This window comes from Trichechus manatus, unplaced genomic scaffold (assembly GCF_000243295.1).
Source record: "Trichechus manatus latirostris isolate Lorelei unplaced genomic scaffold, TriManLat1.0 scaffold00264, whole genome shotgun sequence".
NCBI classification, from domain to species: domain Eukaryota; kingdom Metazoa; phylum Chordata; class Mammalia; order Sirenia; family Trichechidae; genus Trichechus; species Trichechus manatus.
In genome coordinates this window covers 781842-809464 of record NW_004444200.1, presented here as the reverse complement: position 1 = coordinate 809464, position 27623 = coordinate 781842, and the positions used below count along the sequence as shown (strand labels likewise).

The 27623-nt window shown below is 39.5% G+C and overlaps 1 protein-coding gene across 1 annotated transcript in view; it reads left to right on the top strand.

Annotated features, from left to right (window-relative positions):
* The window catches only part of RNF17 (ring finger protein 17), a 210627-nt gene extending 183343 nt beyond the window's left edge, over window positions 1-27284 (top strand). The window contains exons 31-35 of the mRNA XM_023724829.1: window positions 4303-4419; window positions 5665-5833; window positions 11678-11813; window positions 24505-24694; window positions 26919-27284. Coding sequence (XP_023580597.1) covers window positions 4303-4419; window positions 5665-5833; window positions 11678-11813; window positions 24505-24694; window positions 26919-27017 — 711 coding nt within the window. The 3' untranslated portion in view covers window positions 27018-27284. The remainder of the gene's footprint in view (window positions 1-4302; window positions 4420-5664; window positions 5834-11677; window positions 11814-24504; window positions 24695-26918) is intronic.
* Window positions 27285-27623: the final 339 nt, after the last annotated feature.

Genomic DNA, 27623 nt, shown 5'->3' with positions numbered 1-27623 from the left:
TCCTGTCTGTGTTTTCTGTTTTCTCCCCCTGTTCTGGAACTCCAGTCACTCGAAGATTTTTGCTCTTGATTGGATCCCACATAATTCTTACGGTTTCTTCATTTTTCTTTGGTCTTTTTCTGATTTTTCCTGAAACAGAGTTGTTTCCAAGTGTTTGTCTTCAATTTCCCTGACCCTTTTTTCCATCATTTCAAACCTGCTCCTCAGCCCTTCTGTGACACTGCCCATTTCTGAAATCTTGTTGTTTACCTTTTGGATTTCTAATTGTTGTATTTGTATGATTTCTAGTTGTGAATTTATTTTGGCATTTTGTTCCTGTATTATTTTCCTGAATTTTTCTATTTTTTTGTCTGTATTTTCCATGAATTTGTCTATTTTATCCTCATTTCTGTCTGCTTTTTGCTTCAACTCTTGGATAGCTCTGAATATTAGAGATTTGAATTCCCTATCAGATAGTTCTAATGCCTTTTCTTCTACTGGAATGTCATCTGGTATTTTATTTTGGATGCCTACTGGAACCATCCTGTCCTTTTTTTTTAATATGTTTTGGTAGTGTCTGTTGCCTTTGGGACACTCAGTAATTTTCCTCATTTATTGATTATAGATTTGTTTGTTTCGTCCTGCTTTTTTTGTTTTATTTGGTTATGTCTGAGCAGGCGAGCTGTGCGTTCTTTGTTATTTGCTCATCTGTGGGCACGATACTTTACCCCTCTTTGTCCAGTCGGCATGATACTGGGGAAGTTTTCTGTTAGCAGTTCTTCAGTGTTCCTCTCTGTGTCTTCTGTTTTCTCCCCCTGTTCTGGAACTCCAGTCACTCGAAGATTTTTGCTCTTGATTGGATCCCACATAATTCTCAGGGTTTCTTCATTTTTCTTTGGTCTTTTACTGATTTTTTTCTCAAACAGAGTTGTATCCAAGTTTTTGTCTTCAGTTTCCCTGATCCTGTTTTCCATCATTTCAGACCTGCTCCTCAGCCCTTCAATGACACAGCCCATTTCTGAAATCTTGTTGTTTATCAACTCAGCTGTGGTACAGTAAGGCAGGTCCTGTTGAAGCGGAGTTGCTGGGGTGGGTTTTTTGTGGCATGTACTAGGGCCAACAGGGTGGGCCGGAAATCAGTGCAGGGCAGGTTCTGGGAGGCCATGCCTGTGCTGCTCAGGGGTGTAATGTTCAGCTCACCGTGCAGGTAGGCAGGAAGGAGGAAGATCGTGATGTGCGGAGCTAAGATGGGTGTGGGAAAGAGGAGAGAGAGTAGAAACAGGAGCCACAGACAAGCAAACAAAAAGAGTACTAAGGGAGCTTGCTGTTGGAGTGGAGAGATGAGAGACTGAAAAATGGAGAAAAACAAAAAGGATAAAAGAAAATAAATTTTTTAAAAAATTCGAAGAAAAAGAAATGCAAAGCCCCCAGGGACCCCACCAGTGTGGCTGCGAAGACTAGGGATGTGGCTCCCAGGCCAAGAAGTACAGCCTGGCTAGAAGTGGTAGAGGTGTCAGACAGCACCAAGTATTCAGGAGACAGGAAGACAAGGTAAGTATAGAGAGACGAGAAACTGAGAAATGAGGAACGACAAAAAGGAGAGGAAAATAAAAAAGAAATGTCCCCCAGGGATCGCACTGTGTGGTAAACTGGCTAGAAGGGGCTCCCAAGCTGAGAAGAGAAAAAGAAAACATATCAAAACAAACAAAAGCAAAAGCCCCAGGGATCCCACCAGCGCGGCGGTGCGGGCTGGGAAGCAGTTCCACAGTTGAGCAGCATTTCACAGTCTTTCAAGAAGAAGCAAAGATGGCACACGGAGCCAGGTATTTGAGAGAAAGGAGAGGAACATGGGGAGAGGAATGGAAGAAAGCAAAAGAAGCAGATAAAAGCAACACCAGCAACAAACAAATGGCATTCAGGGAGCCAGCCTGTGTGGGTGGGTGGACTCCAAGCGGCACAGGGCTGAAGCCAGTGCCTCCCGGCCAAGAAACTGGCCACAGGAAGCAGAGGAGGCAGAGTGGGGATTAAGAAGGGTGGGGGGTGGGAGAGCATATATTGCTGGTTACCAGTTGTTCTGTCTCCTGCTGGGAGCTCCATGAAGCTACTTTCCCATACTTCCTGTTTGCTGATCTCCGACAGGAGTCCAAGATGGCAAATCCGTGCTGCATTAGCTGATAGGGGACCTCTGTACATATCTTCCTCGCTCTCTGTTCTGTCAGTTTCTTATTCCATTCAGTGCTTGGCTGAGTTCTTTATCTCTTCACTTGATGCTTAGGGTTCCAGGATTGATGTCTGCCTCTGTTTGACTTAGTTTTCCAGGTCTTTGCTGTGGAAGGATGGCATGGTGCTTTTGTCTTTAGCGCCATGTTGTCCGGAAGTCCCTTGTTTTACTTCTGATGTTAATTAACATATTCTTTTATGTTTATTTTTTGTTGTTGTTGTAATTAAATGAAGTTTACATTTCAAATTAGTGTCCCATACAAAATTTTTATACTTACATTGTTATGAGACCCTAATTGCTCACCCGTTTCTGCGATAGCACACTCCTCCTTTCCGCCCCTGATACCGCATGACCATTCAACCAGCTCCTAACTCTCTCTGCCTCCCCATCTCACCTCTGGACAGAAGCTGCCCCTTTGTTCTCTTCTATCTACTTGAGCTAAGAGGCACACTCCTCACGAGTATCACTTTATGTCCCACAGTCCAGTCCAATCCATGTCTGAAGAGTTGGCTTCGGAAATTGTTTTAGTTCTGGGCTGACAGAGTCCAGGGGCAGTGCTTTCTGGGGTTCCTCCAGTCTCAGACCATTAAGTCTGGTCTTTTTGCTAGAATTTGAGTTCTGCACCCCATCCTTCTACTGCTCCATCAGGGACCCTCTGTTGTGTTCCCTGTCGGACATCCATTGGTGGTAGCTGGGCACCATCTAGTTCTTCTGGTCTCAGGCTGATGAAGTCTTTGGTTTATGTGACCTATTCTGTCTCTTGGGCTAATACTTTCCTTGTGTCTTTGGTGTTCTTCGTTCTCCTTTACTCCCAAGTGGTTGGCACCAATTGATGCATCTTAAATGGCCACTTGCTAACTTTTAAGGCCCCAGACACCACTCACCAAAGTAGGATGCAGAACATTTTCTTAATAAGCTTTGTTATGGCAGTTGACCTAGATGTCTCCTGAAAGCATGGTCCCCATACCCTCTACCCCTGCTACTCTGTCTCTCAAAGTATTTGATTGTATTCAGGAAACTTCTTAGCTTTGGTTTAGTCCAATTGTGCTGACTTCCCCTGTAGTATGTGTTGTCCTTCCCTTCGCCTAAGATGATTCTTATCTAGTATCTAGTTAGTGAATAACCCTCACCCTCCCTCCCCACCCCCGTAACCAACAAAGAATGTTTTCTTCTGTGTTTAAACCTTTTCTTGAATTCTTATAATAGTGGTCTTATACAGTATTTGTCCTTCTGTGACTGACTGAATTCAGTCAGCATAATAAGTTATGCATATGCATAATAAGTTATACATAGAGACGAAAGTTTATTAATAGTTACCAAGGCCAGGGGAAGGAGGAAATGAGGTATTACTCAAGTAACAGAAACTATTACCTGAGTTTCTGTTTGGGATGATGAAAAACTTTTGGAAAGAGATAGTGGTGATGGTTGCATAACATGGTAATTAATGTCACTAATACACTTGAAATGGTTAAAGTGGCAAACTTTTTGCTATTTATATTTTACAGTAAAATTAAAAAATTTCCCTCATTCTGTGCCTCAAACACCTCAGTCACACTCAGCAGCAGCAATCACTGTTAACCACTTTTTACTCATTTTTACACACTTACACATATTTTATGTGTATATGTAAATATGGGGAGCCCTGGTGGCGAAATGGTTAAGTGTTAGGCTGCTAACCAGAAGTTCAGCAGTTCAAATCCACCAGTGGCTCCAAGGGAGAAAAGACCTGGCAATCTGCTCTCAAAAAGATTACAGACTGGGAAACCCTATGGGGCAGTTCAGTTCTGTCGTAGGATCACTATGAGTCAGAATCGACTCTACGGCACACAACGATAACTTATCTAAATATATATACATAAATAAACATTTATGCTTTTATTGGCAAACCTTTTTTGTTTCAAATTGGGGAACAAAGGAATACTAACAGTCTTTTGTTTAATCATCACATTTTGGTCCTACTACAAGATCATTTTGTGATATTCAGTGTCTAACAGAGCTTGCTTCCTGCAAAGAAAGTAAATCAGCACTATGATTAATTTTTATAATGTACTAGATTTTTGTGATTTTCATTCTGAAATTTGAATTTATTTGTGGTGTTTTAGGAATTACTTCTGTCTGAAACAGAGACTCCTATTTTACCACCGTATTTATCTTCATCTCTGCCTCCCCCAGAAGAACTTTACGCTGTTCAAGTTAAGCATGTTGTCTCACCTAATGAAGTATGTAATCTAAATGATTAGTTGGTGGTTGAAATCATAAGCAATCTGGGTCTTAAACTCTAAGATTGACTCTTCTCTTCTCCATCTTCAAGACTTTAGTGATTGAAAATCAGTGACTTCTAGGTTGTGCCACCTTGTAATTTCCTTTTCAGGCATTTGTTTGCACTTAATAAGTCATCTGTTGTTTTATCAAGTGCTTCTTAAACGCCTGCTGGGTTCCCGGGTGGTGTTGCTTTAGTCAGTGTTATGTTATATCAAATATTTAGATTTTTACAACCTGGAACTGTTACACCTGGGAAATCTTAAACATCTCACTCCCTTTCCCTCTCCACACACCGACTGCTCCTTACCCTGCTCTGTGTTTTTCCATACCGCTTATCACCTTCTAATACACTATGCCACTTTTTAATTATGTTTGTCTGCCTCTCCCCAATAGAACGTAACTTCATGAAGACATTTTGTTAACTAATGTATCCCCAGAACCTAGAATAGCACCTGATATACATAGTAGGTACTCAATAAATATTGATCGAATGAATAAATAAATGCACTAAAGAAAATTCTCTTATATACTCTTGGCTAACAAGGAAGGGAGAGAGGACAGATTAAGCAGTGCAAGCAGTTTCTTCAGCCATTTTACTGAGTATACCATTCTCTCACAGGCAAGGGAAGGATTGGCTCTACACTTTCATCATCAGCTAGCATAGTAGTGTACAGTTGTTGATTTTTATAATGATTTTTGTATTCGTTATTTATTGCTGTACAACAGATAACCCCAAGCTTAGCAGCTTAAAACAAACATGAATGTCAGGAATCCAGAAGTAGTTTAATTAAATAGTATAGCTTGGCATCAGGATGTTGGCAGGGGCTACAGAATTCACTTCCAAGAAGACCCATTGGCATGACTGTTGGCTGGAAGACTCAGTTCCTCACTTCTCCATTGGGCTGCTCACAAAAATGGCTTTCCTGAGAGAACAATCTTGAGAGCACACCTCCAAGATAGAAGCCAAAACGTCTTCTATAATCTAATCTCAGCAGTGACTTAATTTTGTTATGTTCATTTGGTGACAGAGATCAACTCTGGTATAATGTGGGAAGGGAGTATACAAGGGTATAAACATCAGGAGGCAGGGATCCTTGGGGACTATCATTGGAGGCTCTACCACAATAATTTCGTCCATATAAGCAAATATTAGAAATTGCAGAATTTGAAAGTTTTTCCTTCCCTCCCCTGCCCCCACTTAGGTATATATTTGCCTTGACTCTATAGAAAATTTTAATCAGTTGAACCAACATAGTGACACAGATGATAGTGGAGTCAGCTGGGAATCGGAATCTGAGAGCCTTGATGAAGCACTACGAAGGTTTAATAAAAATGTAGAAACATTTCTTCCTCTGACAGATTTTAGAACAGGTATATTTATTTATTTTTTGAGTAAAATGTGATTCTTAATAAAAGTGTTTTTTGTTTGTTTTAATAGACTGAGAGGTTGGGTTATTTCTAATGTTAACTGATATCTTTATCATACTCATTTTACATTCATAAACCAAATCCATTGCCGTCGAGTCAATTCCAACTCATAGTGACCCTATAGGACAGAGTAGAACTGCCTCATATGGTTTCCAAGGAGCAGCTGGTGGATTCGAACTGCCAACCTTTTGGTTAGCAGCCGAGCTCTTAGCTACTGCTCTACCAGGGCTCCATAGTCTCTTTGAATCCTCAAGACACCCTATAGATGTTATCTTCCCCATATATAGTTAAGAAAAGTGAACTAAGAGAAGTTAAGTAACTAGCTTGGGGCACTCAAACTTTTCATAAAATCAGGCTGCATTAGAAAATGGATTGCATGAAGATGATTTTCTAAGCTTGAGGTTTTACCTGTAGCTCACATTTTAAGAGTGGTCATTCAGACCTTAATGGTAGAAAATTTAATTACAACCCACCTAAGCTGATAATTGTAAGTTGTTTTTTTTTTGGGGGGGGGGGGGGGGGGGGGGTGCAGACTGTGTCCTGCTCTGTAAGGATAAGCCAAATTCCTACTATATTTTCTATTTCCAGTCCACTCCTCCCATTTTTATTTATGTGTTTCTCCAGTGAGGAAAATGTATCTAGTTAGTGATGTGTTGACAATTCCTTGTTGAATATAAAGAGTGGCTTCTGGACATTTTTATCCATGTTATATAGAGAGTTCTATTTAGTCTTGATATTTTTTACATATTGAAGGATATTTTAGCAAAGAGGAAAAAATAGCCTAATGCCTTACCTAATTTTACTCAGATTTTATTTTGTTGTGGCCCACGTTTGGCTGATAAAGAGCACTTCCTGTTCCCTCTGCCTGGAATATTCTTTCCCCCAGACTGTCGTACGGCAGTTCAGGCTCTGCTTAACTATCTCCTTATGGAAAGTCTTCCTTAAGTAGTACCCCCTCCCCATCTACTCCTACATTATTCTGTATACCTCTTTACTGTCCTTTTGAATAGCACTGTGAGCAGGAATCTTTGTACTGCTTTATATCCACAGCAGTTGGAAGGGCACCTGGCACAAGTAGGTCCTTATCAATATGCTGAATGAGTGAAAGAATAAACTCATTATGAAAGGATTTTTTTTGTAAACTCAGATTTATAGTCAGGAAGAAAGAATTCCTTCCTCATTTGTGTTCTTCTCTCAAGGGAAGCCACACCAGTCTATGCATAATGGGTTAATGTGTGGAGCTATACATTTCTTATTTGTGCATTTTTCTGTAGATATTTTATACTTCAGTAAATGTTTTTGAAAGGTATGCACATACATATGTACAAGCTGATTCATAGGCAAATGCCTATTAAATATGTACATTTGAATAAGGAATATATATTGACAGAGTTGTTTTTGTGGGTTAAAGTAAGATGACGACTTAAGTTTTTTTTAAGTTCTAGTTTGAGGAGATGAAACTTTAGTCATGAGTTAAAGTTAGAAATAGTAAAATTTGGAAGGGACTTCTAACAGTGATTCAGTTATCATTTACTGTGCAGAACAGCTCTATTAGATGGCCTCTATATATGCAAAAAAATTAACGTTTCTAACTCTTTAATGAAAACCATTTAAAATAAAAATATTTGTACATTAGAGTCATACAGGTTCCCATTACTACACTTTTATTCATGGAAATTATGTAGAAGAATATGATAACTGTGATCATTAAGACTGTCAACTTGGCTGGACCATGATTCTCAGTAGTTTGGCAGTTATGATGCAGTTTGGCAGCTGTATGATGATGTGATCACTTCCCATGATGAGATTTGATATAATGTGATCACCTCCATGGCGGGATCTGCTGTGAGTAGCCAGTCAGTTCAAAGGGAGTTTCCTTGGGTGTGTGGCCTGCATTCAATATAAGTGGGCTTTCTGGCAAGGCTTGCGGACTTTTGTTTGTGCTGGATCCTGCAGCTGGCTCCTGTTTGTCTGACTTTTGGTTCTTGGGATTTGAGCTAGCAGCTTACCTGCCATCTTGCCTGCCAATCTTGGGATTTGTTGATCTTCACAGCTTGTGAGCAAGAGCCCTGCTGTCTGACCTGCCGATCTTGGGTTTGCCGGCAAAATAACACCACCAGTAGATCAGGTGTTGGTGAGAGGTGAGGCTCTGGGTGATTGCATGTTTGATACCTTTCTACAATTCTGTCATAATGAGAAGTATAAGGAAGCTAGAAAAAGTGGTGAAAGAAAGAGATGAGCTCCGGGCTTCACAGTCAAAGCTCAAGTACCATATAGACAACATCAGAAGTTTACACTTGTGCCTTGAAAGAAAGCCTTATTTCTTGTAGTTAACAGAGCTGATATTGCCAAAAACCAAACCCAGAGTCTTATCATAAGAGTGGCTGAATTACAATGCCAACTCAATTTCCAGCCTTGAGCAGTGTCTGAAGTTAAAGTGTGGGAATTTACTGGGAAGAAATAAGATCCTGGAACTTGGGATGGGGATGGGCAGATAATCAGGAAGCTGAAAACACTGAGCCCCTAAATTCCGTTGAATCACTCCTGCCAACAGAACCAACCCTCTCCCATCTGAAGAGATTACTCCATCTTTGTCTGCTAAGCCACCCTCCCTAGTAAAACCATTAGCCCTTCTACCTCTGTCCGATGAGATTAACCCAGCTGTATCTGAAGATCCTTTGTCTGAGTCATTGCCTGGGGCACCACCAATTTTGGCTTCTAGACCTATAACTAGACTGAAGCATCAGCGAGCCCCAAAAGGTGAAGTACAAAGGGTGACCCTTGACAGAGGAGAATTTTAACAATCAAGTGGACAGGATGACACATTCCTGGAAACCAGTCATCCTCTTCCCCTAGCCACTCTCGTCGTTGCCCAGTGGGCTCATGAATGAAGTGGACACGGTGGCAGAGGTGAGGTTATGCATGGGCTCAGCAACATGGACTTCCACTCACCAAGGCCAACTTGGCTACAGCCACTGCCAAGTGCCCAACACTGAGTCCCCAATACGGCACATTTCTCAAGGTGACCAGTCAGCAACCTGCTTGCAGGTTGAATACATTGGGCCGCTTCCATCATGGAAAGGGCAGCGTTTTGTTCTTACTGGACTAGACACTTACTCTGGATATGGATTTGCCTTCCCTGTACACAATGCTTCTACCATCTGTGCACCTATAGAATGCCTTATCCACTGTCACAGTATCCCACACAGCATCAGCTCAGATCAAGGGACTCACTTCACAGCAAATGAAGTGCAGCAGTGGGTCTGTGCTCATGGAATTCGCTGGTCTTACCATGTTTGCCATCATCCTGAAGTAGCTGGCTTGATAGAACAGTGGAATGGCCTTCTAAAGACACAATTACGGTGCCAGCTAGGTTGCAGTACCTTGCAGGGTTGGGACAACATCCTCCAGGAGGCTGTATATGCTCTAAACCATCATCCAATATATAGTGCTGTATCTCCCATACCCAGGATTCTTGGGTCCAGGAATCGGGGTGGAAATGGGAGTGGCACCACTCACTATTACCCCTAGTGACCCACTCAGAAAATTTTTGCTTTCTGTCCCTGCAACCCTATGCTCTGTGGGTCTAAAGGTCTTAGTTCCAAAGGGAGGAATGCCCCCACCTGGAGACATATCACTGATTCCATTGAACTGGAAGTTAAGGCCACCTGGCCGCTTTGGGTTCCTTATGCCTCTAGATCAACAGGCAAAGAAGGGAGTTACCATACTGGCTGGTGTGATTGATCCTGATTACCAAGAGGAAATCAGATTGATATTATATAATGGAAGCAAAGAAGAATATGTCTGGAATGCAGGAGATCCCTTAGGGCATCTCTTAGTACTACCGTGCCTTCTGATTAAAGTCAATGGAAAACTACAGCAGCCCAATTCCAACATGACTACTAATGGCCCAGGTCCTTCAGGAATGAAGATTTGGGTCACCTCACCAGGCAGAGAACCACAACCAGCTGAGGTGCTTGCTGAGGGCAAAGGGAATACGGAATGGGTGGTGGAAGAAGGTAGTTCTAAATTACCAGTTATGACCAAGTGAGCAGGTGCAGAAACAAGGACTGTAATTGTTGTAAGTATTTCTACTTTGTATGTATGCATCAAATATTTTTGTTTTCTTCATTTATAAAATATAAGATGTAAACAGAGCTAGTGCATTTTCAGTTGTATGTGTGTTAGTTGTATCATGTTAGGCGCAAATATGACTTTATAATTGTCTTCATTCAGAGATTATGGTTTAAGGAGATGTGTCCAGGTGTCAAGTTTACAAGGGGTGGACTGAGATTGTTAAGGTTGTGTGTCAGCTTGGCTGGGCCGTGATCCTCAGTGGTTTGGCAGTTATGATGTAGTTTGGTAGTCATATGATGATGTGATCACTTCCGTGATGAGATTTGATACAGTGTGATCATCTCCATGATGGGATCTGCTATGAGTAGCTGCCAGTCACTTGAAAGGGAGTTTCCTTGGGCATCTGGCCTACATCCAACGTAAGTGGGCTTTCTGGCAAGGCTCGCGGGCTTTTGCTCCCACTGGATCCTGCAGCTGGCTCCTGTTTGTCTCCCCTTCGGTTCTTGGGATTCGAGCTAGCAGCTTACCTGCCATCTTGCCCGCCTATCTTGTGTTCACCAGCCCCTGCAGCTGTGTGAATCAGGACACACCTCTATTCTAACCGATGGACTTGGGACTTACAGCCTTTACAACTGCGTGAGCCATTTCCTTGATATAAATCTCTATGTATATATTTACATGCTTTACTAGTTTTGCCTGTCTAGAGAACCCAGCCTAAGACAATGGCATAAGGAAAGGTAGGGGTAGAAGTAGTGCAGGATAAGAAACAGGTATATTGTATCGACTCTGAAGTCTTAAAACTGTATGAAGAGAAGGGAGCCACACACTGAATTAATTTTTTTGACAACTCTACGCAAGCCTAGTGTTCATTAAAAACTTTTTACTTGTGCCAGGTACCATGATAGGGATACAAACTACAGTTCTACAGTCAAGAAATTAGTGGTCTAGCAAGAAGAGACATGTAAATCAAGTGCACTATGAAAATAATATTAAAGATGTGTGCATAATGCCATAGAATAATGGAGGAAGCAGTTAGTTCAGGGCTTTATAAAGGTCATGTTAGGGCTGAGATTTGAGAGAAGAGTAGATGTTTATCATAGAGAAAAGGGCTACAGAATGTTCTAGAAGAGGGAACAGCCTAATTCTGTTTAGGTAACATATGAGGATATGTGGTAGAAGTTGGTTGGGAGGAGACTGTGAAGGACCCTGTACATTGCAATGCTAAGGACTTTATATTGCAGACGGTTAAGAAGCCACTGAAGAATTTCAAACAGGAGAGCAATGCAGCTGAATTTTTTTAAATTAATTAATTCTGGTGGTCTTATAACGAATGGATTGGAGGAAGACAAAATTGAAGGCAGGAATAGCAGAAACCATTTTATTATCCTTTGCAAAAGATGATGACTTCAACTAAAAGAGATTTCGAGAGTATTTAAAAAGTGGGGGCAGTAGAAAGAAGGTCTAAGCCCGGTTAGTAAAAGAAATAGGAACTCTGAGAATGGGAGAAGTGCCTCTCTTCAAAGCTTAATTCTGAAGAATTAATAAAAGCAAGGTTTATAAAACAAAAAAAGAGCAGAAGCCAACATATAGCCAACTACTGAGTGCTTAATTCTGGGTGGTGGGCATACTGTACCTTTCTATATATAAAAGTATCTATTTTTAAGAAAATAAAAGTCGATGTTACGATATTTCCCTTTTTCCTGTCTCCAGAAATGCCTTGCGTTGCAGAATATGATGATGGCTTATGGTATAGAGCAAAGATTGTTTCCATTAAAGAATTTAGTCCTCTAGCTGTCCTGGTACAATTTGTTGATTACGGATCAACTGAAAAGCTGACAACAAACAGGTAAAAAAAAAAGAATCAATTTAGTTGAATTAGGCTTCTTAGTTTTGTTTTCTTTTTTAATCATTCTTTATTAGGAAGATTTTCCCTCTTTCTAAAAGAATAAAAAAAGCTATTTTAAACTGTTTATAGTAGGAATTTTTTTAAATCTAGAAGAAATTTCTTAATGAAGATACGGTTCATGTATCGTAAAATCACTTTTTTAAAGTGTACAATTCACTGATTTTTAGTATATTCAAAAATGTTATGCAACCATCACCACTATCTAATTCCAGAATGTATTCATCATCACAAAAAGAAACTCCTAACCCATTAGGAATCACCCCCCATTGTTCCTTTCCCCCAGCTCCTGACAACCATTGATCTACTTTCTGTTCTATATATTTGCATATTCTTGCTATTTCATAGGGATCCCTAGGGGCATGGTGGTTAAACACTCGCTGCTAAACGAAAGGTCAGCAGTTCAAACCCACCAGCCACTCCACAGGAGAAAGATGTGGCAATCTGCTTTCTTAAAGATTTCAGCCTAGGAAATCCTATGGGGCAGTTGTATTGTATCCTGTAGGGTCACTATGATTCAGAATCAACTTGACAGCAACTGGTTTGGTTTTGGATATTTCATAGAAATGGAATCATACAATATGTGGCCCTTAGTGACTGGCTTTTCTTTCATTTACTACGAAGTTCACAAGGTTCATCCGTATTGTAGCTTGTATCAGCACTTCATTCCTTTTATTGCTGAGTAACATTCCATTGTATGGATATACCACTTTTTATCTGTTCATCAATTGTGAGGACATGTATGTTTTCATTTCTCTTGGGTATATACCTAGGAGTGGATTACTAAGTCATATGATGACTCTGTTTAAAATTTTGAGAAACTGCCAAAATGTTTACCAAAGTGGCTGCACCCACCAGCAATATTTGAAGGTACCAATTTCTCACATCCTCTCCAACACTAGTTATTTTCCATTTTATTGACTATAGCCATTCTAGTGGGTATGAAGTGGTACATCATTGTGGTATTCATTTGCATTTCCCTAACTAATGATGATGAGCATCTTTTTGTGTGTTTATTGGGCAGTTGTATCTTCTCTGGAGAAATTTCTATTCGCATCTTCTGCCTATTTTAACAAGAATCACTTGAGTTTCTATACAACAGCAATGAGAAATCTGAAAGGGAAACTAGGGTAGCAATTCCATGTAAAACACAACAGAGAGTCCCTGACGGAGCAGGAGAAAAGTGTGGAGCAGAACTCAAATTCACGTAAAAAGACCAGACTTAATGGTCTGAGACTGGAGGAACCCTCGAAGCCATGGCCCCTGGATGCTCTCTTAACCCAGAACTAAAATCATTCCCGAAGCCCATTCTTCAGACGAAGATTAGAGTGGACTATAAAACATAAAATAATAATCAGGAAGGGTGTGCTTCTTAGTTCAAGCAGATACACGAGACCGAAAGGGCAGCTTCTGTCTGGAGGCAGGATGAAAAGGCAGGAAGGGACAGGAGCTGGTTGGATGGACACGGGAAACCTGGGGTGGAAAGGGGGAGTGTGCTGTCACATTATAGAGATTGCAACTAGTGTCACATAAAAATACGTGTATAAATTTTTGTATGCGAAATTAACTTGAGATTACCTTGACCTGTAAACTTTCACCTAAAGCACAATAAAAACCTAAGTAGGATTTCTGGGCAACATGGTGCTATAGACAGAAGCACCATGCCATCCCTTCACAGCAGAGACCCAAACAACTAAGTCAAATAGAGTCAAACATCAATCCTGGAACACTAAGAGTCAAATGAAAAGATAAAGAACTCACTCACCAAGCACACAATGCAATAAGAAACGGACAGAGAAGAGACAGCGAGGAGAGATACGTGCAGAGGCCCCTATCAGCTAATGCAGCAAGGATTCGCCATCTTGGACTCCTGTCAGAGATCGGCGAACAGGTAATACTGTGAAAGCAGCTTCATGGAGCTCCCAGCAGGAAACAGAACAACTGGTAACCAGTGATATAAGCTTTCCCACCAACCACTCTTCTTCAGTCCCTCTTGGTCTCCTCTTTTTTCCTGTGGCCACAGTTTCATGGCCGGGAGGCACTGGCTTCAGCCCTCTGCCCACCCACACTGGCTCCCTGAGTGCCACTTGTTTGTTGCTTGTGTTGCTTTTTTCCACTTATTTTGGTTTCTCCAATACCTCTCTCCACGTCCCCCTCCTTTCTCTCAAATACCTGGCTCCAAGTGCCATCGTTGCTTTTCCTTGTAAGGCTGTGAAATGCCGCTTAATTCTGGAACTGTTTTCCGGCCCGCACCACCATGCTGCTGGGATCCCCGGGGATTTTTTTGTTTTGATTTGTTCTGTTTTCTGTTTTTTTTGTTTTCTTTTTCTATTTTCGGCATGAAAGCCACTTCTAGCCGGGCTGTACTGCGCAGCTTGGGAGCTACTTCCTCAGTCTACACAGTCGCATGGTGGGATCCCTGGGAGCATTTTTTTTTTTCTCTTTCTTTTTTCCTAATTGTCTTTCTTCATTTCTCAGTTTCTCGTCTTTTTCTACTTACCTTTTCTTCCTCTCCTGAACACCTGGAACTGTATGACACTTCTACCCCTTCCAGCCAGGCTGTACTTTGCAGCCTTGGAGCCACTTCCCCAGTCTTCGTGACGGCATGGTTGGCATCTCTGGGGGCTTTTCTTTTTCTTTCTAATGTTTATTATTTTTTCTTTTAGCCATTTTCTTTTTTTTTTTCCTTTTTGTTTTTCTCCATTTCTCATCTCTCCACTCCAACGGTAAGCCCCCTTAGCACTCTTTTTTTTTTCCTTTGGTTTGTTTTTTGCTCCTCTTTCTCCTCTTTCCCATACCCATCTTAGCTCCACAAATCAGTCTCCTTCCTACCTACCTTCACTGTGGGCTGAACATCACACCTGCAAGGAGCGCAGGCACGGCCTACCGGAACCTGCCCTGCACTGATTCCCAGCTTGCCCTGTAGACCCTTGTACGTGCCACAAACAACCCATCGCAGCAACTCCCTTTCAGCTGGACCTGCCCTGCTGCACCATAGGTGAGCGACTGACCCTGCCCATTGGACAATGAGGTGAAACGTATCATGCCCACAGATGAGCAAACAGCAAAGAACTCACAGCCTGCCTGCTCAGACATAACCAAACGAAAAAGCAGAACGAAACAAATCTACAATCAGTAAACAAGGAAAATAACTACTGAATGTTCCAAAGGCAGGAGACAGTATCAAAACATAAAAAACAGGACAGGATGCTTCGAGTAGGCTTCCAAAATAAAACACTAGATGACTTTCCAGTAAAAGAAAAGGCACTAGAATTACCTGATAGGGAATTCAAATCTCATATTCACAGCTGTCCAAGAGTTGAAGCAAAAAGCAGACAAAAATGAACAAAATATAGACAAATTCATGGAAAATACAAACAAAAAAGGAAAAATTCAGGAAAATAATACAGGAACAAAATGCCAAAATAAATTCACAACTAGAAATCATACAAATATAACAATTAGAAATCCAAAAGATAAGATTTCAGAAATGGACAGTGTCATAGAAGGGCTGAGGAGCAGGTTTGAAATGATGGAAACGGCATCAGTAAAATTGAGGACAAACACTTGGATACAACTCTCCAGACAAACCAGAAAAAAGACCAAAGAAAAATGAGGAAACACTGAGAATTACATGGGATCCAGTGAAGGGTAAAAATACGCACATGATCGGAGTTCCAGAACAGGGGAGAAAACAGAAAACACAGGATTACTGAAGAACTGCTGACAGAAAACTTCCCCAGTATCATGAAAGATGAAAAGCTGCCCATGCAAGAAGCTCAACGAACCCCATGTAGGATAGACCGGAAAAGAAAATCACCAAGGCATATCATAATCACACTCACTAAAACCAAAGACAGAGAATCCTGAGAGCAGCTCCAGAAAAACAAAAAGTCACATACAGAGGAGAAACAAGAAGACTAAGCTCGGATTATTTGGCAGAAACCATGCAGAAAACAAGGCAATGGGATGATATATATAAAACTATGAAAGAAAAAAATTGCCAGCCAAGAATAATATATCCTGTAAAACTCTCATTCAAATATGATGTTCGTGAAATTAGGACATCTCCAGATAAACAAAAATTAAGGGGCTATGTATAAACCAAACCAAACTTACAAGAATTATTAAAGGGAGTGCTTCGGTCTGAGAACAAACAACATCAGACCAAAGGCTGAATCTAGGACACAAGACCGTAGCAGCCACGTACCAACCTAGGAAATAAACTCTCAAGGACTATCCAAAACCAAAAGAATTACAACAGGGAACTGGAGAGGTTAATCTGTAAATGACAAAAACATCAGAACAATAAAAGAGGGAATAAACAGTTTAGGTAGAGAACCTTCTAATGGAGAGGAAGGCACAGTGATACCAAGTAATACTAGGCTAGTTCAAACCTAGGAAGATAAGGGTAAATTTCAAGGTTACCACAAAGAAAGTTAACAAAACTACTCATCAAAATAAAGAAGAAAAAGATAAAGTCTCAGTAAAAACAAAATCTACAAAAACAAAAGAAATGGAAAAAAATCCACAAACGAGTTCAGCACAGGAGCGGAACAAAGAAAACATCAGCACCACAAAAAAAAGCACTACGAAATGACAGCAATAAACTCACACCTATCAATAATTATACTGAATATATTTAAATGCACCCATAAAGAGACGGAGAGTGACAGAACGGATAAAAAACAGGATCCATCAATATGCTGTCTACAAGAGACACATCTTAGAAACAAAGACATAAATTTATTAAAAATCAACGGGTGGAAAAAAAATATCAAGTAAACAGCTACGAAAAAAGAGCAGGAGTGGCAATACTAATCTCAGATAAAATTTTAAAACAAAATTCACCATAAAATACAAAGGGCACTATATCATGACTAAAGTTTATGTCAGTCATGAAGACATAACCATAAAAAACATCTATGTACCCAATGACAGGGCTCCAGAATACATAAACTCTAAGAGCACTGAAAGGAGAAATTGACAGGTCCACAGTAATAGTAGGAGACTCCAACATACCACTCTCGGCAAAGGACACAACATCTAGAAACTCAACAAAGATAGAGAAGATCTAAAGGGCACAGTCAACTTGACCTCACAGACATATATAGAACACTCCAACAGCTGCAAAGCACATATTCTTTTCCAACACACATAGAACATTCTCCAGAATAGACCATATCTTAGGCCACAGAGCAACCCTCAACAAAAATCAAAACATTGAGATAATACAAAGTATCTTCCCTGACCACAACACCATCAATGTAGAAATTAACAACAGGAAAAGCAAGGGAAGAAAATCAATTACATAGAAACTGAATAAAACCCTGCTTGCAAACCACTGGGTAATAGAAGAAATCAGAGATGGAATCAGAAAATTCCTAGAATCAAACGAGAATGAAAACACATAATACCAAAACCTTTGGGACACAGCAAAGGCAGTCCCCAGAGGTCAATTTATAGCAGTAGATGCACTAATCAAAAAACAAGAAAGGGATAAAATCAAAACACTACACAACTCAGACAAATAGAGAACAGCAAAAACTTTCAGTCACCAGAAGAAAAGAAATAATAAAGACCAGAGCAAAAATAAATGAAACAGAGAATAGAAAAACAACAGAATCAACAAAACCAAAAGTTGGTTCTTTGACAGGATCAACAAAATTAACAAACCACTGGCCAAAATGACAAAAGAAAGAGGAGAGGACGCAAATAACCCAAATAAGAAATGAAATGGGGAACATTATAACAGACTCAACTGAAATAAAAAGGATCATAACAGTATTATGAAAACCTATACTCCCGCAAATTTGCAAACCTAGAGGAAATGGATAAATTTCTAGAAACACACTACCTACCCAAACTACACAAAGTGATGTTGAAAATCTGAACAGACCCGTAACGAGAAGAGATTGAAAAGGTAATAAAAAACAAACTCCCAACAAAAAGCAAGCCCTGGCCCAGATGGCTTCACTGGAGAATTCTACCAAACATTCGGAGAAGAGCTTACACCAGTACTACTCAAAATATTTCAGAACATATAAAAGAAGCTACATTTCCGAATTCATTCTATGAAGCCAGCATAACCCTGATACCAAAACTAGGCAAAGGCACAAAAAATTACAGACCAGTATCTCTCATGAATATGGATGCAAAAATTCTCACCAATAGAATTCAGCGTCATATCTAAAAAATAATACACCATGACCAAGTAGGATTCATACCAGGTATGCAAGGATGGTTCAACATTAGAAAATCAACGTAATCCACCACATAAAAGGAAAGAAAAGAATCACATGATCATCTCAATTGACACAGAAAAGGCATTTGACAAAGTCCAACACCCATTCCTGATAAAAACTCTGAATAAAATAGGTATAGAAGGGAAATTTCTCAGCATAATAAAGGGCATCTATGCAAAACCGACAGCCAACATCATTTTTAATAGAGAAACTGAAAACATTCCCCTTGAGAACAGGAACAAGACAAAGATGCCCTTTATCACCACTCCTCTTTAACACTGTTCTGGAAGTCCTAGCTAGAGCAATAAGGCAAGAAAAAGAAAGAAAGGGCATCCAAACTGGTAATGAAGAAGTTAAACTGTACCTATTTGTGGATGATATACTATACATAGAAAACCCAAGAAAACCCCATGAGAAAAGTACTGGAAATAATAGATTCAGGAGAGTAGCAGGATACAAGATAAACATAATAAAATCAGGTGGATTCCTATACATACAAAAATCAGGTGGATTCCTATACACCAGTAAAGAGAACGACGAAAAGGAAATCGGGAAAGCAATACCATTGATAATAACCCATGAAAAAATCAAATACTTAGGAATAAATCTAACCAGGGATGTAAAAGACCTATAGAAAGAAAGCTACAAAACACTACTGCAAGAAAACAACGAAGATCTACATAAATGGAAAAACCATGCTCATGGATAGGTAGACTCAACATTGTGAAAATGACAGTTGTACCCAAAGCAGTTTATAAATACAGTACAATCCCAATCCAGATACCAACAACATTCTTTAAAGAGATGGAAAAAACTATTAACTATGTTTGTAAAGGGAAGAAGCCTCGGATAAGTAAAGCGCTATTGAAGAAGAAAAAAGTAGGAGGACTGACCTCAGAACCTGCTACACAGCTACGGTAGTTAAAACAGCCTGGTACTGGTACGACGACAGATACATTGAAAATGAAACAGAATTGAGAACCCAAATGTAAATCCATCCACCTATGGTCACCTGATCTTTGACAAGGGCCCAAAGTCCATCAGATGGGGAAAAGACAGTTTTTTTAACAAATGGAGCTGCCGAAACTGGATGTCCGTCTGCAAAAAAATGAAACAAGCTATACCTCACACCATATAGAAAAACTAATTCAAAATGAATCAAAAACCTAAATATAAAACCAAAAATTATAAAGTTCATAGAAGAAAAAATAGGATCAATGCTAGAAGCCCTAATAGGATACAAACCATTAATAGGAAACAAACCATAACCAACAACACACAAACTCCAAAAGATAAGCTAGATAACTGGCATCTTCTAAAAATTAAACACGTACACTCATCAAAACTCTTCATCAAAAGAGTAAAAAGGTAACCTGCAGACTGGGAAAAAATTTTTGGCCATTACAAATCAGACAAAGGTCTAATCTCTATAAGAAAATCCAACACCTCTACAACAAAAAGACAAATAATCTATTAAAAAATGGGCAAAGGAAATGAACAGACACTTCACCAAAGAAGACATTCAAGCAGGCAACAGATACATGAGGAAATGCTTGTGATAACTAGCCATTAGAGAAAAGCAAATCAAAGACGGCAATGAGATACCATCTTACCCCAGCATTACTGGCATGAATCCAAAAAACTGGAAATAACAAATGTTGGAGAGGCTGCAGGGAGATTGGAACTTTTATGCACTGCTGGTGAGAATGCAAAATGATACAACCATTTTGGAAAATGATATGGCCCTTCTTTAGAAAGCTAGAAACAGAAATACCATATGATCCAGCAATCCCACTGCTAGGAATATATCCTGGAGAAATAAGAGGTGTCACACAAATAGACATACACAGATCCACGTTCATTGCATCATTGTTCACAATAGTAGAAACAACCTAGATGTGCATGAACAGATGGATGGATAAACTATGGTACAAACAATGGAGTATTATGCAACGATAAAGAACAATGATGTATCTGCAAAGCATTTCATAACATGGATGAATGGAAGGCATTATGCTGAGTGAAATAAGTCAATCACAAATGGACAAATATTGTATGAGCCCACTTCTGTAAAAACTCATGAAACGGTTTACACACAAAAAGAAACAATCTTTGATGGTTACGAAGGAGGAGAGGGGTGGGGGAAGGAAACACTAAATAGTAGGTAAGTGGTAACTTTGGTGAAGGGTAAGACAGTACACAGTACTGGGGAAGCCAGCAAAACTTGTACAAGGCAAGGTCATGGAAGCTCCATAGACACATCCAAACTCCCTGAGGGACCAAATTGCTGGGCTGAGGGCAATGGGGACCATGGTCTCAGGGAACATCTACCTCAATTGGCATAACATAGTTTATAAAGAAAACGTTCTACATTCTACCTTGGTGAGTAGCGTCTCGGGTCTTAAAAGCCTGTGAGGAGCATTCTAAGATTCTCCACTGGTCTCACCTCTTCAGGAGCAAGGGAGAATGAAGAGAACAAGACACAAGGGAAAGATTAGTCCAAAGGACTAATGGACCACAACTACCACGGCCTCCACCAGACTGAGTCCAGTACAACTAGATGGTGCCCAGCTACCACCACTGACTGCTCTGACAGGGATCACAACAGAGGGTCCCAGACAGAGCTGGAGAAGGATGTAGAACAAAATTCTAACCCACAGAAAAAGACCAGACTTACTGGCCTGACAGATACTAGAGAAACCCCAAGAGTATGGCCTCCAGACAGCCTTTTAGCTCAGTAACAATGAAGTCGCTACTGAGGTTCACTCTTATGCCAAAGATTAGACAGGCCCATAAAACGAGACTAATGGGGCCCAGGGACAAGGACTAGAAAGCAGAAGGGGACAGGAAAGCTGGTAATAGGGAACCCAAAGTTGAGAAGGGACAGTGTTGACATGTCTTGGGTTGTTAACCAATGTCATAAAACAATATGTGTACTAAATGTTTAATGAGAAACTTTGTTCTGTAAACCTTCATGTATAGTACAATAAAAGAATTTTAAAAAATAGCAATTACATTTAAAATAGCATCTAAGAGAATAAAACACCTAGGAATAAATCTAACCAGGAACGTGAAGGACTTATACAATGAAAACTATAAAACACTGCTGAAAGAGATTAAGGAAGACTGAAATAGATGGAAAGATGTTCCGTGTTCATGGATTAGAAGACTTAATATTGTTAAGATGTCAGTGCTACCCAGAATGAACTGTAGATTCAACATAATCCTGATCAAAATTCTAACAGCCTTCTTTACAGAATCCTGATCAAAATTCTAACAGCCTTCTTTACAGAAACAGAAAAACCAATCCTCAAGTTTCTATGGAATGACAAGAGGCATCAAATAGCTAAAACAATGGTGAAAGAGAAAAAGTAACAGGACTCATACTCTCTGATTTTAAAACATACTATACAGCCAGGTACTGGTATAAAAATATACATATGGACCAATGGAATAAAGAGTCCAGAAATAAACCTACATACTTGTGTTCAACTGATTTTTGATAAAGGTGCTAAGTCCATTCGATGGGGATAGAAGAGTCTCTTTAATAAATGGTGCTGGTAAAACTGGAGTTCCACATGCAAAAAAAGTGAAACAAGATCCATGCCTCACACCATATACAAAAACAAATCCGAAATGGATCAAGGACCTACACGTGCATACTAAATCCATAAAATTCTTAAAAAGCAGTGGCAATGCTGTCAGGCCTAGGTTTTATCAGTGGATTATCTAATATAATAACAAAAGCACAAACAGCAAAGGACAAAATAAATAAATGGAACTTCATAAAAATTTAAAATTTTTGTCAAAAGACTTTACAAAAAAAGTTAAAAGACAAGCTACCAACTGAGAGAATATCTTCAGAAACCATGTATCTGACAATCTAATAACAAAAGTATATATAAAACTTGGACAACAAAAAGACAACCCAATCATAAAATAAGCAAAGGACTTGAATAGACATTTCACCAGAGTAACATTCATATGACCACTAAACACATGAAATGATGCTCAGCATCCTTAACCATCGAACCAAAAACCAAACCCGCTGCCATTGAGTTGATTCTGACTCATAGTGACCCTGTAAGGGCAGAACAGCCCCATAGAAGTTTCCAAGGAGCACCTGGTGGATTCGAGCTGCTGACCTTTTGGTTAGCAGCCGTAGCACTTAACCACTACGCCACCAGTGTTTCCCATTAACCATCAGAGAGATACAAATCAAAACCACAATGAGATACCATTTCACCGTCACTAGGATGGCTAAGATTTAAAAAAAAAAAAAAAATTAGAAACGTTGGCGAGGATGTTGGGAAATTGGAACCCTTTATCCATTGCTGGTGGGAATGCAAAATGGTACAGCCGCTGTGGAAAGCAGTGTGGTGGTTCCTCAAAAAACTAAAAATAGAACTTACATACTACCCAGCAATTCCACTCCTAGGTATACACCCAAAAGACTTGAAAGCAGAGACTCAGAGACTTGTACACCAGTGTTCGTTGCAGCACTATTCACAGTAGCCAAAAGGTGGAAACAACCTAAATGCCTATCAGCAGATGAATGGATAAACAAAATGTGGTACACACAAACAATGAAATACTAGTCAGCCAGTAGGAGAACTGAGGTCTTGATACATGCTACAATATGGATGGAGCTTAAAAACATCACGCTGAGTGAAATAAGTCAATCACAAAAACACAAATATGTATGATCTTGCTATATAAAAAGACAACAACAGGCAAATGTATAGAGAACAAAGTTTATTAGTGGTTACAAAGGGTGGGAGAGGGGGAAAGCAGGTTATTACGGTGATGGAAAAATCACATTAATGGTAGGGTTGCACAGCCAATTATTATAATTGTAAAAAGTTGAACTGGCAAAAGTTGTGTAATATACTTAGAATGACAAAAAAGAGAAAGAGTAGCTGCTGAGGCTGCTTATGTACAATCAAACATCTCATGAGATTTGGTTCCTTGGTTTGGAGGTTTAGGGTCATGGTTTCATGGGACATCCCAGTTAACTGGCCTTATAATATCTTCAGTGCTTCTGTTCTAACCTCTAGTTCATTGTGTAATGCCTGGGGTCTTAAAAGCTTGTAAGCAGCAACAGTTGGTCTGTATTCACCTGGAGCAACACAGGAAGAAGGAGAGTCAGGAATAAGGGGATATGGAATGCGTGGCTAATTGCTTCCATGAACAGCTGCCTCCTTTGCCGTGAAAGCGGAACTGGATGGTGCCCAGCCATCATACTGAACATTGTGATAAAAGATGCTATAGAAGAATCCTGATCAAAAAGGGGGAAATGTAGAACAGAATTTCAAATTCTCATGGTCTCTACACTTTCTGGAGCCATGGAAGGTGAATGAACCCTTGAAACTATTGCCCTGAGATAATCTTTAAACCAAAAAAAAACCCTGAAGTCTTCTTAAAACCAAACAGCTTAACTACCGTGTTTTTGTGCAAGTAACACACACCTTCCACATTTGTTTGATAACTATGCCTTCCTCCTGCAAAGTATTTTCATAAACACGCTGATTTTTTTACAGCGACATGTATAAACAAATTGGCATAGTGGCACTTGTTAAAGTACATCGAGGGCACGGTTGGCAAACAAATGTAGAAGTCGTGCTTTATTTGTGTAAAAATACAATACTAAAGAATGTCTGCCTTGAGTATTGTATTCTTTCAGGAGCTATCTATATGGGATCAAATTGACAACAGCAGCTCAAAAGATTAGATAGGAAATTTAGGTGGCAGTGAGTTTGTTAATGGTGGAGGAACAACTCATAAAAGGAAGGCGAGCATGATTGCACAACTCGAAGAATGTAATCAGTCACTGAACTGTACATGTAGAAATGGTGTGTTTTGCTGTGTATATTCTCAACAAAATAAAATTTTTTTTAAAAAAATCCATTGACTGTAAAGATTTATTTCTGAACTCTCAATTCTATTTCATTGATTTACCTATTCTTACTCTAGTACCTTGCTCTCTCGATTACTGTAACTTTATAGTAAGTTTTGAAATCAGGAAGTGTGAGTCCTCCAGCTTTATTCTTCTTTTTCAAGATTGTTTTGGTTATTCTGGGTCACTTGCAGTTCCATATGAATTTTAGGATTAGCTTATCAATTTCTCCAAAAAAGGCAACTGAGAGTTTACTAGGGATTGTGGAGTACTGCCATCTTAACAATAGTAAATCTTTCAGTGCATGAATACAGGTTGTCTTTCCATTTATGTAGGTTATCTTTAATTTGTTTGAACGATGTTTTGTATTTTTCAGTGTACAAATCTTGCACTTTTGTTAGATTTATTCCTAAGTATTTTAAATTTTTTTTTGAGCTATTTTAAATTGTTTTGTATAAGAGAATTTCAGTTGTTACATCTTCTTTTTTGACAGACTGCGTCAAATTCCTCTTCACCTTACGCAGTATCCAACGCGAGCCATAAAAGTTCTTTTGGCAGGGTTTAAACCTCCCCTAAGAGATTCAGGAAAGACAAGAATACCATATTGTCCCAAATGGAGCATGGAAGCATTGTGGGCTATGATAGACTGTCTTCAGGGGAAACAACTTTATGCTTCTTCAATCGTAAGTATGTTTTAATTAGCCAAAATTCTTTTGAAGCTGTTTCTTGAGTTCCTATTGACTTTGTAAAGTGCTTCATATCTATGCAACTCTAGATGCAAATATATAGTAGTTAAAGCATATAAAGACGTATATACTATAAAACTAATTGTTAAAATAGTTTAACATGCTTTATTAGCTCTACAGTAATATAAAATGATACAGTGGATATAATGAATGAGAAAAATGACCAAGATGAGTATCCTATAATCAAAGAACTTGTAAGCCAATAAGGGAGCCACGTAAACAAGTAATTAATATGAGATAGGATGAAATAAGTACTATAATAGGCAACTTTCCCAGGGGGGAAAGGGAGACAAGAAGGAATGATTATTTTCATCTAGAAACATCAGGAGATGGTGGTTGAGCTATTAGTAGACAGTCAAGTATTTACTGAATAAGTGAATAAGGACAGGGAAGTGATACTTGAGCTACATCTTGAAAGATGAGTAGGAAAGCCAGAAAGGGTGTTCTGATCAAGGTCACAGAAAGGCTTGTCCTCACTTTTGAATTAATGTAATAGAACTTGTAGCGAAAGCTTCAAATTAGAAACTCCAAAACTTTTTCATATGCTTGCTTCTTTAAATAGAGGCTCAGCATCTGACAAAGGAGTCCATAGACAAAATATGACTGCAACCATGTTTTATTTAGTGCAGTGTTAATAAAAATTGGAAAATTTTACAAAAGTCTGTTCCTGGCATCTAGTGTTACAAAATCTAGGCACCCTGGGTCTCTCTTCCTAAACAGCAATCAGCTGGAGTGGTGTAGCAACAATCCCTTTTATGTGGGGAGCATGTTCTTCATCATTGTCCTCACCACTTCAACCCAACCTGCTTCACTCCTTTTTCATACCTGCCTGGTCCCTGTAAGGCACGATTTAGGGTTTTCCTAAGTACTTACTGGCTATGACAAGAATGAGCCATATTGAAACCTTGCTGTTACTATAAAATGCTTTTTGAAAACCCCTGTACCTAACATGCTGTGTGTGCAAAAGTAGTGTAAATAGCTCATGCAGGGCTTCTTTTAAGAAGACAGTGAAGATACAGAGAGGGCAGATATTATTATAGATATATGTACATTTATGTATATGGATAAGCAGCGCTGGTGGTGCACTGTTAAGCACTTGGCTGCTAACTGAAAGGTCAGCAGTTTGAACTTACCAGCCACTCCATGGGAGAAAGATGTGGCAGTCTGCTTCCATAAACATATTACAGCCTTGGAAACCCTATGGGGCAGTACTACTCTGTCCTATAGGGTCACTGTGAGTCTGAATCAACAGCAAAAAAAAAAAAAAAAAGAAAAAAATCTAGATAATATAGATAAGTAGTCAACTGAATAACATTCAAAATTTGGTTAGTTGATGCACAAAGGGATAATGCTTTAAATGTACAGTGTAAATGAATTTTAACAGGGATGGTAGGTAGTGTTAAAGCCTTTTGGCTCTGTCCAGGAAAACCCTGTGGCCTCGGTGGTGCAAATCTGCTTTCTTCCACCCAGAGACACATTGCAGGAAAGGCTTGGCGATCTACATTTGAAGTATCTGCCATTGAAAACCTTGTGGAGCAGTTCTAGAACTCTGACACACATGGAGTCACTAAAGGTTGGAATTGACTAGAACGCCACTGGTTTTTTAGGAGTACCTTGGGGAGAAGTTACCATTTAAATAGAGAAGAATGGAAAGAATGTGATTTAGTAGGGAACCATCACAGATGCCTTTTGTTGGTGTAAGCTGCCGTCCAGTCAGCCCCGCCTCATGGCAACCCCATGGACAGTGAAACAAAATGCTGCCTGGTCCTATGCCATCCCCGTGGCAATGGTCAGTGACAGATAGATAGGACTGTTGTGATCCATAGGGTTTTCACTGGCTGATTTTCAGAAGTAGATCACCAGGCCTTTCTTCCTAGTCCACCGTAGTCTAGAAACTCTGCTGGAACCTGTTCAGCATCACAGCAACACACAGGCCTCCACTGACAGGTGGTGGCTGCATATGAGGTGCATCGGCCAGTAATCAAACCTAGGTCTCCCTCAGGTAAGGAGAGAATTCTAGTACTGAACCATCAATGTCCCCTTTGAATTATAAATAAACCTAGAAAATGCCTTTTCCTCCTTTGAGATGGCCAGATATAGGAGAGAAAAGGTAACAAAGACATTATTGTATTTTCTTCACAACAGTATCTTTTAATTTTAGGCTCAGGCACCAGAACAAATAGTGATATTATATGAAGATGAACAGTATCCAGTTCATATGTCACTAGTAGAAATGGGGCTTGCAGACAGAGATGAGTGATGTAAGTATATTAAAATTCTTGTTCATCCTTATAATCAGCATAAGGCATGTGACTAATATAGCAAAGATTAATGGTAAATTGCCCATGAAATCACTCGAGTTTTCCTTGATTTCTGAGAGGAATGACAATTAAGTTTCACAAGAGTCTCTCTTCCAGCTTTCTTCTCCATTGGGCCTTTCTCACCAGTGTCAAAGATGTCCCATATCTGTAAGAATGCCTGGAATGCCTAGCGTGGCTGTCAAGTTACCATATACCTTATGGGGTTAAGCAGAAGAGAGTAGGCACCATAAATCATTTAAACACATAAATATATGGTATGCATATAGCACTAGTGAAACAATCAGTGTTCTAATAACAAATTTATTAAATATTGGGGTAATCAGCTAACTATCTTATTCACTCACATGAATGTAATGGGTGCTTCAACGACTAGATTTGAACATTAAGCAAAGGTTTAAAACAAACAATAACATTTTGTTTTTCAGGTATATTGTGTACAATGCAGAGCATCTATAGCAGCCCAGAAGAAAGTTTTCTGTTATATTTAGATCATTTCAGGATTATTTTTCTTGACTTGTTCTGCAGCAGTGCAGTCTTTTTTTTTT